General features: G+C 37.4%; 1 protein-coding gene across 6 annotated transcripts in view; it reads right to left on the reverse strand.

Moving 5' to 3' along the window:
• Positions 1 to 14,104, reverse strand: part of SBF2 (SET binding factor 2) — a 553,544-nt gene that overhangs the window by 215,278 nt on the left and 324,162 nt on the right. For all 6 annotated transcript variants that reach the window (XM_073347556.1, XM_073347555.1, XM_073347560.1 and 3 more), the window contains exons 7-10: positions 5,664 to 5,796; positions 4,241 to 4,349; positions 2,466 to 2,579; positions 217 to 294 (exon numbers count right to left, since the gene is read on the reverse strand). In XM_073347556.1, coding sequence (XP_073203657.1) covers positions 217 to 294; positions 2,466 to 2,579; positions 4,241 to 4,349; positions 5,664 to 5,796 — 434 coding nt within the window. The remainder of the gene's footprint in view (positions 1 to 216; positions 295 to 2,465; positions 2,580 to 4,240; positions 4,350 to 5,663; positions 5,797 to 14,104) is intronic.

The raw sequence follows: 14,104 nt of genomic DNA on the forward strand, positions 1-14,104 counted from the left end.
TAATAAATCTGTAGATTACTTTCTAACTTGTACTTCATGTCATTTCTGTTTAAGAAAAGTGAATACTTATAGTATTTTCTTGCTAAAGAACTTGTTCTTCCTCACATATATTGAATAGAGAAAAGTAAATACAGAAATCTAGCTTCTTAAAAGAAGCTAATTCTAAAAACTTAATGTTTTTCTATTTATTACAAAGTCAGAAATAATGTGTCTTACCAGCATTTTTGAGTGTGATAAAGCCGTTCGTGGTGGAGGGAATGCATAATCTGCCGTTTCCAAATCAGGGTGTAAAACCTGTAACGTATTTTTTAATTAATGAAAATAATTATTAAAAAGTGAGTACAATTGTTAACTTTTTTCCTGGTCTTATTTATTTTTTGTTAATACTTCAATTGATGGAATGTGGGGAACGTTTGCAATAGATTTTAGTAGGTGTTGAATGTCAGGGTTGTCATCTTAAATGTCATAAGCAGCATTGTTAAAGTTCATGCTATCACTATTATTTCTAACTTGCTTTAATTTGCAACTCCTGTATTGCAAAGGCTTATAGCTGCACAACATAAATATCTCTGGGATGAAATTTTTGAAAAAATTCTAAACCCATAAAGTAAGTTTTTGGAGTACAATGTAGCAAGGAAAATGTTTCAGGTTTTTTGCTTATTTTGCCTTTTTAACGGTAAGTCTTGATTTTGCTGTTCCTTTGTGTACAGCATTCTCTTTCACAGAATTCAACAAGAATCTTATACAAACACTTGATGGTAGGGCCAGAACAGAACTGAATGTACATTCATTTAAATTACTTTTTCACTTCTGTATCCAGAAAATGGACTGCATTTTCAGTGAGATTTGTTAAAAAATAATTTATTGATTAATGACCTATCAGTAACAACAACAATTACTTGCACTCCTGGAACATCTTTTGTCCAACCATCTCAAAGCATTTAGTAAACATTAAGTAAGATTCCAAAGCCCTTGTGAAGTAGGTAAGAATTATTACCCAGATTTTACATTTGCGTTAGCTGATCCGGAGAAGGTTAAGATATTTGCCTAAGGTCACACAGGGAGTCAGTGGCAGTCAAGAAAATAACTCAATTCTTCTGAATCTATATCTCATGGTGTAAGCAATAAATAAATTGACTCTCTACTGCAGAGTATAGTCCAGATTTTCAAATGTGACTAGTGATCTTGGGTGCTCAAACTGACACACAATAAAGGGGCGTGATTTTCATACAATGCTGAGCACCTGCTGCAGGTTGACCCCCACTGGCACAGAGAGTACACTTAAAGTTTGTGGATGATACCAAACTGGGAGGGATTGCAAGTGTTTTGGAGGATAGGATTATAATTCAAAATGATCTGGACGAACTGTAGAAATGGCCTGAAGCAAATAGGATGAAATTCAATACAGAGAAATGTAAAGTACTCCATTTAGGAAAGAACCATCAGTTGCACACATCCAAAATTGGAAATGACTGCCTAGGAAGGAGTACTTCGGAAAGGGATATGGAGGTCATAGTGGACCACAAGCTAAATATGAGTCAACAGTGTAACGCTGTTGCAAAAAAAAGCAAACATAATTCTGGAATGTATTAGCAGGAATGTTGTAAGCAACACACGAGAATTAATTCTTCTACTCTACTCTGCACTGATTAGGCCTCAACTGGAGTACTGTGTCCAGTTCTGGGCGCCACATTTCAGGAAAGATGTGGACAACTGGAAGAAAGTCCAGAGAAGAGCAACAAAAATGATTTAAAGGTCTAGAAAACATGACTTATGAGGGAAGATTGAAAACATTGGGTTTGTTTAGTCCGGAGAAGAGAAGACTGAGGGGGACATAACAGTTTTCAAGTACGTAAAAGGTTGTTACAAGAAGAAGGGAGAAAAATTGTTCTTCTTTACTCTGAGGATCGGACAAGAATCAATGGGCTTAAATTGCAGCTAGGGAGGTTTAGGTTGGACATTAGGAAAAACTTCCTAATTGTCAGGGTGGTTAAGCACTGGAATACATTGCTCAGGGAGGTTGTAGAATCTCCATAATTGGAGATTTTTAAGAGCAGGTTAGACAAACACCTGTCAGGGATGGTCTATATAATAATTGTCCTGCCATGAATGCAGGGGACTGGACTAAATCACCTCTGTAGGTCCCTTCCAGTCCTATGATTCTAAATCTGAGAAGACATTTAAGTGAAAAATATACAAACCTCCAATATCATATCTGGGTATACCTGCATATAATAAAAAATGCTTGCCAAAGAGTAGACTGATGGGCCTTTAGGGCCCAGTGTAATCTCCATCTTTTAAATTCTAAGTATATTTGGTATTCACAAACAATGTTAAGGAGTTAATTCATCTTGCTTTTAAATCTTCATAAGTCATTTTCAAAATGTTTCATAATATTCAATGATTTTATTTCTTTTTACATTTTTAAAAAGAGCTGGACAAGCTGATCAGGAAATGAGACTTACTAAAGAAAGAGCTGTTTGAGTTTGATGTAGCAGTGGCTCTGGGAGCTGAGATAGATGAATACATTCAGGAATTTTAATTGTGCCTCCATCCAGGTCTGCTATAATTACATCCAACTGAAAAAGAAAAAGAAATACTTTATATATAGTATGTTCTGTGATGCACATAGTTAAAACACCAAACGGCATTCAGATTTTACATATTATTTAGCCTAAAATTTGTGAAGATAATATTACTTCACAATTCTATAGTGCCATTAATGAAGGAACTTGGGCACAAATAATGTTAATGAATGTAACCTCAAAACACCTATGTGAATCAGAGAGAGAGAGGGGACAAACTTTCAAGAGTGGCCTCTAGTTCTGGGTGCCTTAGTTTTTGGGTCTCCAACTTGAGATAGCTTATGACTGAATTTCAGAAGTGCTGAGCAACCACAACTGCAAAAATGGAGGACCCCCAAAATCAAAGGATACCTTGGCAAATGTTGGTCTAATTGAATTGCTCAAGGTCGCAACAGAAGTCTGAAGCAGAGCTGGAAATATATCCCTGTCTTGACTTCACATCCTGCATCTTAATCTCAAAAATATTCTTCTGAGTTTTTCCCTCCCTCACCCTATTTTTCCCTCTGACAGCTTGTATTGGTATTTGTAGAAGAACTGACAACAGGTTCAATTAATTGGTGTGTGAGGGTTTTTCTTTGTTTTTGCCTCTTACTGATTGTCCTGCTTTATCTACTGGTACTTTTATTCCTGGGGGAATTCTGTGTCACTGAGCATGTGCAGAATCCATGACTCCTGCAGATTTCTTTGCTTCCCAGCAGAAAAATGACTTCTGACGGGGAAGCAAAGGGAACCTGCAAAAGCGGTCATGCATCCCTGTCTGCACTGTTTGGGTGCCTGGAGCATCCACTAGAGACATAAATCACCACCGGGTCAGGAGGGCTGGGCAGTCATGTGTTTGAGAGAGACTCTCTGTCCCCTCTCAATCATTATTGTGGCACACTCAGTGTGGAAGGGCAGGGCTTTGGGGGTGTTTCTGGGGAGGTAGGAGTGTCTCCTCAGGCAGAGCAGAATGTAGCAGCTTAGTGAATTGTTCCCATTGTTCTTAGTGAATTCCCCAGGAATACAAAACAGGTCTAAAAATTTTAAGGCTCTTTACATTGCCAAAGTCATGTAAAGGAGCACTATTGTAATGGACAGTGTGACCTTATAAATGCTTATGGTGCTTTAGTGATTAGAATTGGTCTACATTTCTGGACTGAAAAAATCTCCTATCAAAATGTGCTCCATGAATTGTTTGCTACTGACCTTTCTGGACATTGTCAGTAGCCAATATAAAGTGTGAGTTTGAGTCCCCAGCCCTCACTTACTTTTCAGTTGCCTATGATGTAACACTGATCATATGGCTGCATATATTTGTTGACTAATAACTAGCAGTAAAGGGTCAATATTAGTACATTACTATTAGACAGAGGAGGCTTGGGGGAATTCCTCCAGTGCTTCCTACTCCCATTCTTCATCCATTGTATTGTAGTTTAAATAAATTACCAAAATAATTTAAACCAGCTCAATTATCTTTATTTTTTAACAAATAAATATATAGAATTCTAAAATACTGTGCAAAATTTTTTTTATTTTTTGGCGCAGAATTCCCCGAGGAGTTTACTTTGTATGGCTATGAATAGCTTAAACTAATAATGCTCGAAACATAAAAAATTCTCTACACAAATATCACTTTTGCCACCATGACTGTACATAATCTTTTTAGGCATACTTACAAGCTCATGAATGTCAGCACAAAAGATGGAATGTACACCAATAATGAAAGGCGTCGGTGAACTGAGAACTTCTAGCAGCTGTGCAGGTAGAATTGGAATATAGGGATAGCTGTGAAGAGATTTAATAAAAAGTTATGCTTTTTGTCTGCCCCATTAGATGAAGTCTTTCTTCACCTTTCTGCCACCTATTATAACTACTTCATAATTTGTCAATTAAAATTCTGGGGCATTCAGTACATCAATTATAAAGTACCACACTCAAAGTTATGAGGACATTCTGGCATGAAAATATAAAGTAGTACATCAAAACCCCAGACATTATCACAAGGGGCTTGTAATTCCTTTATAAAAATCTATCACAAATAAATAAACTGTTTCTGAATATGCATGTAAACTAAGAAGAAAAGACAAAAAAGAATATTCATAGTAATCTGTCTATCTAGGTTCGTATATGGTGCCCACTGATATGATAAATGTGTATAAAGAGATTATTATTGCACTAGAGACATTAGATCTGTTATGGAGTGCACACTAAGTTTTAACAATATAGTATGTTTGAAGTAAAGCATGAAGTACAATATATAATGCTAATTACTACTTTTGTATAGTGTCACATAACAACGAAATTCCCAAATGTAGAGCTTTGTGATGCAGACAATGTTTACTTAGGACTAAACTGAGAATACGACACTGCAATTGGAGGTGGGTCTCCAGCTCAGGTAGGCATACCAGCACTATCTTCGATCTACCTAACCTACCTAAAAATAGCAGTGAAGACATGGTGGCACAGACCCCGGCATGGGCTAGCAATGCGAGTACGTTCTTGAGGGTTCCCAGTGGGCTTGTACAGCTTGTATTGCTGCACCTTCACTGCTACTTTTAGCCATGCTACATAGATTAAAGATAGCAAGGGTATCCCTACCCCAACTGTGATGGCACCGCTGACTGTTGCCCTAAGAGGCTGATACACTAGCTTTTGACCTAAAAAAATGGGTTCAAATGTGGCTTTTTTCACAAGGAATTAGCTTGTTGGTTGCATTGGAGTCCATAGTGGACATCTGTACACCTTACAAAGCTATCGTACAAACTGCTACAAGTGTCAGCCTCTGCTCGTGGATCATGACTGCATTAGAAAAAGAGATTTATAATCAGCTAGTACTGCTGGCAAGGTGTCTACACAGTATTTTTGTTAAATTACATACAATTTACATTGAAATGGACTAAATGAGATTCTGATAGATGAAGTACACAAACCGTAAGACCAAATGTCTGATCCTGAAAGCCTTTCCTCATGTGGTAATCCTTATTCATGAAAATAGTCCATTAACTTCAATGGCACATCTTGCATGAGTAAGGAAAACTTGTATAAATACAGGTTTTCAACATCAACTCCAAAGTGTCAAAGTTGTCTAACAAAACTCACCTATATTTGAGAGGAAACATTAAGGACTCCAGTGCTCTACAGGCATCACTGAGCCTCTGAAAACTTGCAGAATGAAAGAGAACCTTATTTTCTGTAAGGACCGCACAGAACAAGCTCAGAACATTTTGGATTCCTTAAAAAAAAAAAGTGTGTTTTACTAATTATGAACCCATAGCCAAAACAGAACAAAGAATAAAAATGAAAAATTATTAAGAATTCTTGGAGTCACTGGAGGAAAATTTGTAATAAGTATGCAAATGCCTTATCCTGTGATTTTTCTGCATTTTCTTTGACCGTCAGTTTTGATTTCTATTTTTCAAGTTGGTATAACACCCACTGAATATTTTCCAGTAGTTCAAATATTTTCTATTACACCTCCTTTTCTATCCCATTTCCAAGGATTTTCTCCTCTGAAAACAATCCTAACACTGCTTAACAATGACCTCAAATGGTAGTATGCAAAGGTAAACATGAATCTATAGACCATTATTGGTGGTTGATCCAGGCTCAACTTCTGAACCTTTATGTAATATCTCTGAAAGTATTGCTGATCGTGGACAAAGAGTTCATGAGGTCTGTCTAGTAAACACATTCATACTTTTATCTGTAAAAGTGTTTTCTGTGAGTCACTAGGTTAAACAAAGGCCAGTAAAACCTACACACTACATGTGATTGGAAGGAGTTAAAGAGGAGCTAACTGTCTAAACAAGCCCTGCAAGACTGAGGACAAGACACATGAATCAGATTAAACTGGTTTTGGTAAGATGGTATAATGAATAACCCGTTGCGTAAGTTACAAAGTAATGCACTCCTGGTGAAGACCAAAAAAAATGCATTTCCTTTATAGCAAAACGAGTCCCATCCTCTTAAACAGATGTGTCTTTAAGATATTCTAGAAATAAAGAAATTTCTTGAGAAATGCTGGAATTTATAAAATTTCCTGAGGACACAGACTGTGTTGTCACTAAAAGGGCTTGCATCACCTACGTAGGGTTTCTTGTTACCTTCCTAATAAAGATGGGGGGTTGTTTACAGGCAATTTTCTGTAGTGATCTTCTAAAATGGTATAGTTTTGCCTAACCACATTTTATTTAACACTTCTTAAAATAAGTTTATATTTTCTGTATTGCCAGTAAAATTTGTTTCTCTTTAAAAAACTGGGATTTGGAACCTGTTACATTGGGGTTAAGCACTATTGCAGTGTCTTGGAGAAAAAGAACTTCATTCTGACTTCTGAGAAGGCTGAGTCAAGAGTAATATAATGGTTTGTGGTTACAAACTCCATCCACATAGTACCAACAAGGAGCTGGCATAAGCCAGTGGAAACATGGAGAGACTCAAGCAACCTGAAGGATAGTAAGCCTTATTGCAAATATGAATGCAGAACAGTTTACTTTAAAACATGGGTAATACCCTCCAATTGTTTGTATCTAATGAGTGTACCAGTAATGTCATGTTTATATTCTGAAGAGTTAGATCTACTACTCTTCTTTCATTTACCTCTTGGAAGTTAATCCACCATCCCACCCACTGAGAGACGGAAAAAAAGATTACAAAGATGACTGGGCTGGCTGGAAGTTCAGATTGTCCTAGTTGAAGAAATAGTAAGTTATGAATCTATAAGTCTTATTTGTATGGTATACTAATTCTCCAAAGAGCTGTTTTGTTCAGGTCTTCAAAATATTTTAATGACAATCTATACCACTGTAAAATAATAAGAACTCATTTGTTAATTGTGCAGCACCTTTAGCAGACCTTGAAATCACTGGCTCAAAAAAGTTCTGAATAAGCTACTGAACCCATGTCTCTTCTCAGGTGGTTCTACGTATGGAAGTGAAAGTTTCTTTAGCATTCTAAAGCATTCTTTAGAGAGAGAAAGTACAGACTAATATTCATGCACTTCTAAAACTGTTTATAGGCTCAAGACTCTGAGTGAGGTATTGCTGCAAATATATCTGTGGCTGTGTTTAGTAGCACAATCACTAGCGGTATCTAGGCCATGGTTTTATGATACATTAAACATGAAAGGTTCTACAGAAAATCAAGTTTTTTCATCTAGTTAAAGGAACTTCTAGCAAAAATCACTTTTTAGGAATAAACCTGAAGTGGATGATGATAGGCAGACCTGAAACTTCAAAATCAATCTTATTACAACAAAGGTTACAAATATATATTTTTAGATTGCTTTATCATATTCTTGTAAGAATCTTAAATAGTAGCTGACGATAGGTATATCTGACTCACAAACCATCCTATAAGAGCTTGTGTAGTTCTACTAACTATGTTATAATAAAATAAAAAGCTACTGTGCTCAAGGTATTCCAAAAGGAAGGCAACTCCTATAAAACTCAGAGGAAGGACAGGAACATCCATATTCACATATTAGAAAGTTTTGGTGTATCAAAATTTTCTCAATGCTCATCTGATCAACATCTATAAAGAAAGATTCATTAAAAAGGTCATTTCCCCCCTCCCATCCCCATGTCACAATATTTGCCCTCTAACATGAGAGACCACAATAGATCAACGATTTTCCCTATATTATTGACTACAGCTGTGTGTTATGAATAGAGGGGTTTTTAAAAAACAAAATACTTCTGGTGAAATCAAGCTGTGGGAAACAAAAAGTCTGATTTTTTTTCCAGCTATGTGACACAAGAGGTTGCAGTAGATTACGATGAATGTAAAACTCTAAAAAGTATCTTAATTCAAATACCTTGGATACTCAGTAAACTATTACCTAGGATCAACTTTTGGGGAGGGGAGGGGGAGGGGGCGGAATCATTCTAAGTACATGTTCACAATCACATATCAAAGTAATACAGAGTTCTAAAAAGTACAAGGATAATTAAGCTACTGTTGACAAAAACATGAATAAGGAACAAAATTTGCTGTTATAAATAAATTACAGGTATGTTCAATTTAACTAATAAAGGATTGCCATGTCTCAATATAAATGGTATATGTCTTTCAATATTTATACTATCTATCCATGCAGCTTATTTTAAGATACAATAAACTTTTTACTAACAGGATTATTTTGGAAGATTTCCAGTCTGAGGCTAGTTCTACTGTTGCTTTAGGAAGTTGCTTGAGTGATTAAAAGAACCAATGCTCAGGCCATCTTCACAATCCAGTAAATATTTTTATGGATTACTTGTCCAGAACTAACACTTAGGAAAGTTTATTTCCTCTGAAACATTTGTATATGTCTCTCAAACTCTTTTTAACCCTGGCAGGTCATTCTTATTACAAATTTGCTTCACCATTTTCCTCTCCTACCTTGAATCCTGTTACAAACAAACAGTATGCCACAACTCTATGAAGATGATCAAGGTCCCAATTTAAAATGTATTTTATGTGTGTATAAATATATATATACACACACACCCCCACACACACACACACAGATACATATTTTACACATATACCCACCTACTCCCCATCCCCACACACATTTTGTATGTATACACAAACTGCATAAAAGCGGGTGTTTTAGCTCCACTTGTGCCACATACCCTATTTGTAGGGGTCTGAATACAAAAATAGGTGCACAAGTGAGCACTACAACTGCATGTAAAACTCCAGCTTTTTTTAAAAACTGATTCTACCTAATACTTTGTGTCATTTGAATGCTGCATTCCAAACAAGCTGACAGACACAGAAGCAGCTTGAGCCTCTAGTTTTAGTAACTGCCTAGAAAGCAGTTATTAATATGCTAGAACTCAAGGGGGAAGGTGGAGGAAGAGGAGGAAACAACATAGCAGTGAGAACAAAGTAGTTGTACAATACAATATTACAGAGCATGCTAGGGCAAACACCAAGCTAGTATACTATTTTATAGCTGAGAATCGTTGCTTGCCAACAGCATATAACATTCAACTCACTTCTGATAGTTTATGATATCAGAGTATAAAAGCGTTTTGGGGGAGGAAGGGGGTATGGTCCAGGACTGATTACATGAAGTTTTGGACTCAGGGTCAGTGTATTCTTCATTTGTTGAATGTTTTTCTGTTAGACATTCTTAGCTCTTAAGAATTTCACTTCATTTACAACATGTTGGAAGCTAGATGGACTATAACTCTATGCTGAAGTTTAGACGAGTGAGCACTTTTCTACCTGTTGAAATTTGACCTTGGATGCAAACAAAAATGTCCCATACATTTTTCATTTGCAAAAACACCTTCTGAAACAAATGTTAGAATAAGTGATTAGGCATTTGAATTCAGCTACACTGAGTCTGGAGTTCATCAGTTCTGTCTTCATCACTAGGTGTGATCATAGATAACAAAAATTACTTTTTAAAAGGCCATATATAATAGAATAAGATGTAAAGAAAGTACGAATAAGTTAAATTATTTATTTGCAATGCTTTAAATTAAAAGAATGGGCAAAATCTCTCAAGAGTATCACGCCATATTGGTTTTACACACACAATGTAATCTGAATGTTGTGGTCTGTGTGTAAATACATACCATACACACAGAAAGCACACATTTATATATGTAGTACATATATATCTGTGATACGTGTACGTGTGTGTGTGTGACTCTTTACACTCATTCATAAATGCAACTTTGACCTGGAATTTTCCATACTTTGTCTCTGCCAAATAAATGGTTTATATTTTTAAAACCATTCAGCCATTTTTTTGAGTTCTGAGTACACGGACATCAAACCATCACCACCCCTGTTCATTGAAAAAGAAAACCTGGCCACATTTTTTGGCCTAGACTACAGCAGTAACAGATGAATGCAGTTTGAAACTTGGCTTATGAACAGAGCTCAGCGAGGAATCTTCTGTGCATTATTAAAATTGGAAAAAATGACTTTCAAAAAGACCTTAAATTGTAAGGTATGCACTCTATGCTATACTGGAAGAAGGACATGAGATACTGGATGTAGTTTAATTAGGCCACAACTTTATTAACTGTCTGGGGCTACTGGATAAAGAAGTGTACAGAGCAGGTAACTCCATGATCATTTCGTTACAGAAGGGAGCTTCCCCACCCCTTTTCTATCCTGGTTCCCAACCAACCCACTGCTGGGACCTTACAGCCCCCCTCCACTCTCAAATGAGGGTTAAGGTGGGTTATAAAGGAGAGGGGGGTTGGTTGCTATGCCAGTCATAGGAGCCTCGAACACCCCCGGTTTCTGCTCCTTTAACAAATACCCCCTGAAAATCCTTTACCAAACCATTTATCTGATCATTGTATCACTTCTCTATGGGGGACTTGTACTGTACATCTGCTCCACATTTACATAATGAGCTGTGACATCATATGCTCACTTCAGCTAAGCCCCCACCCTTGAACCCTGCGGGGAAGGCAACCCACCTCCCCAGTCTGCCTTAGCCAATCTGGCAGCAAAAAAATTCCTTCCCAGCCCCCCAGTAAAGGAGTGGCTAGCGCAGTGCTCACAGCAGATACTGACCAAAACTGGCATTTTGCCACTTTCAAGGGTGGGTGTTGCTCCACTTGGTCCAGGAGAAAGAGGGCTTCTCCCACTCAACTGTCACCTCCTCTCTTTCCAGTCATGGGGGGTGGGGGTGGGGGGAGAAGAGGGAGGGTGAGTCAGCATCCCCATGCTGACCTGCTCTGCATCTGCAGCAACATCCATGCCTCTCTGCCCTTAAAGTGGTATACCCCTTCCCCTGGAAAGCCAGACAACGGTCATCCATCCCCATTCCTCCCTCTGCTTAAGACGCAGTATGGACATAATCTGTGCATACCTTTCAAAAGCCAGCTTAAAGACACATTTCCCTAGCTTTTTGGCTTTGCACTCCAGAATGAGACATTTAGAGTTTGGGAAATTGGAAATCTATGCCGAGGGACAGGTTCTTCAAACAGTACCCGAGCTGGGAAGTTGGTCCCCTGCCATTTCTTGGGCCTTCCATTTTTTGGGTAGTGATAGGGTCCTGAAGCTCTCTCATGTCCCAGTGAGAACCTGGTCCCCAGTCTAAGCCCAACTTCCTGAAAGGAGTGTGGTAAGGTTACTAAACCTAAATCAGTAAACTTCTTGGACTACACCTTTTCTCTTATATACAGACTGATTTTGAAACTTGTGTGGCTCCGCTGTGATATCTTCATATTGCATTATTTTATTATTTGTTAAACACCTTATATACAGACACACAAAACAAGATTTTAAAATTGGGCATCTCGAGTTAGATTCCTAAATCCACATACAGGCCCCCAGAAAGACAAACAACCAAAATGTCATTTAAAGCCCTGAGAGATATTATTGCAAACAAACACTATAGAATAACAACCTTTGAGGATTTTGCATGCTACAAAGCATAACCATATTTGTTTTCAACCTTGAACTGCTTACTGACTTCAGACTTCAAGATACATCTGATGTTTAAACTGTCAGGGCACAAACAGACAACATGAAAAACAACAAACAAGTTGATTTTCACAGATTACTCATCTAACAATCCACAGGCAAACATACATCCTGTTGAACCTTACACATATGCTGGAAAATTTTAAACAAGGCTTCCTGACTTTTGCTGTTTTCAAGGATTTAAAGGATTTGTAATATGTACTAAAATATCTGACATCCTACCCTAACAAATGTATTAATCTGTCTGCTTCCTGTTGTTCTACAATACCAATTTAAGCACTGCGTGTGTGCTCACACAGAGTTTGTCAAATTGTTAACTGTAATTCACGGTGCAATTTTTCTAAATGAGACTAAAATACTATTGCTAACTTTCTAAAAACTTTTTTATAGTTAAATTTTAAACATAGGATTTGGAAATTTACCTAGCTCTACAGATTCAAATCAATATGCTGCAACAGGTTTCTGGCTCTTAGAATAGTCGGTAATAAGGAAAAGCTTAACCAAAGAAATAACCCACAATTTGGCCTGACTAATCCAGGAAATGGATCAGCAATGACCGAAAAGCTTCTCTAAAGAACACTGGAGGTTGACACTGCCTGTTACAAAGATTTTACAATTTGTACAGTGCAAAATCTCAAGGTGATTAGGAAACAAAAACAGTTGAGAAAAACACAGAAAACCTTTCATTTTTATTTTTAGACGTTACAGATCATAACTACAGAGGTACTTTGCTGAAGTACTGCTAATGAGAAGATAGATATGCTTGACTAATAAATAAAATGCAACAACTTTATTCAAATCAACTCAAACAAGTAACCCTTGTCAAATCTTATTTATTTTTCCCATCTATCATCAATCTCTAGGAACTTTTATAATAAAAACTAATAAAACTCCTGTCACACAATCCAATATCAGTTCACACATGCAAAATTACTCAGCCCCTTCAGACAGAAAATGTGTGAACTGAGCATCCCTAAAGGTCAATTTATTTGGACTTTGCCAGACTAAAGAGTAGTCTAACTCTAAATTCCAGAGCCTTCAACAGATGATCCTGACCAGTCAAACACATCTCAGGAATCAAGTGTCTCTGATGATTTCAACTGCTGGGATAAAGCACAGAGAAGTGATATTCAAGATACATAGAACCCAAACCAAAAGGGGCTTTATAGATCAAAATCAAAGTTTGAATTGGACCTAGAAACTAACATGAAGCCAGTTTAGTCTTTGGAGCATAGGTGTAATGAGTTTCCTACAAGGAGCACCATACAGTAAATGAGACATTGCCTTTTGAACTAATTTAAGTTTCTGAGAGAGGCCTTCAAGTGACAGCTCAACTGGTGTGGACTACTAGAATTCCAATACAGAGGTGACAAAAAGCATGCATCAGCAGTTGAGTGTCCAACAGGACATCAGGTGGTGAACCTGAGTCACCAACAGGGGCAAAACATCTTTATTTGAAGAGACAAATATCACCTTTATTTCCTACAGTTGTTTCTTCATAACCTTTTAGAATTACCTACAAATATTTTATCCAGGTTGGGCTTCAGGCAGGTAGTTCTCACCCAACTTCAGTGTTGTCTAGTCACTAGGAAACAGGATCAGCCACAATGTATGGCACAATTAGAGAGAGAGAGAGAGAGAGAAAGAGCTGACTGTAATCTTCATGCTGATGCCACTGCCACCTCAGTGATTTCATAAATCGGTTGAAAAGGAGGAGCAAAAGAACTGACCTCATCAGTTCTGCTACACAAAAGCACCTTTGCAAGCACATCAGCAATTGCCCAGCTATACTAAACTATTTGTAGTCTCCGACAGAGAAGAACAAAGACACTCAAGTGCACCTCTGCCAAAGTCCCCAGGGAACAACACAACAACACTTTGTCCAGGCTACAACAGGTACAGCTTAATTTGCATTTAAGCAGTAAACAAAGTTTTCAAGCAGAAACGGGGAGGAAGGGAAAACAAAGGAAGCTCACACAGATGAAAAAAAACCAGGAGGGAACATCCTTCCACAGAGACATTGTCTCCTAGTTCTCAGCTGGAAATGATTTTCAAATATTTTCATGGTAATACAAGGTAACAGACAATGGGGA

The sequence above is a fragment of the Lepidochelys kempii genome, chromosome 6 (assembly GCF_965140285.1).
Source record: "Lepidochelys kempii isolate rLepKem1 chromosome 6, rLepKem1.hap1, whole genome shotgun sequence".
In the NCBI taxonomy this organism is placed as follows: Eukaryota; Metazoa; Chordata; order Testudines; family Cheloniidae; genus Lepidochelys; species Lepidochelys kempii.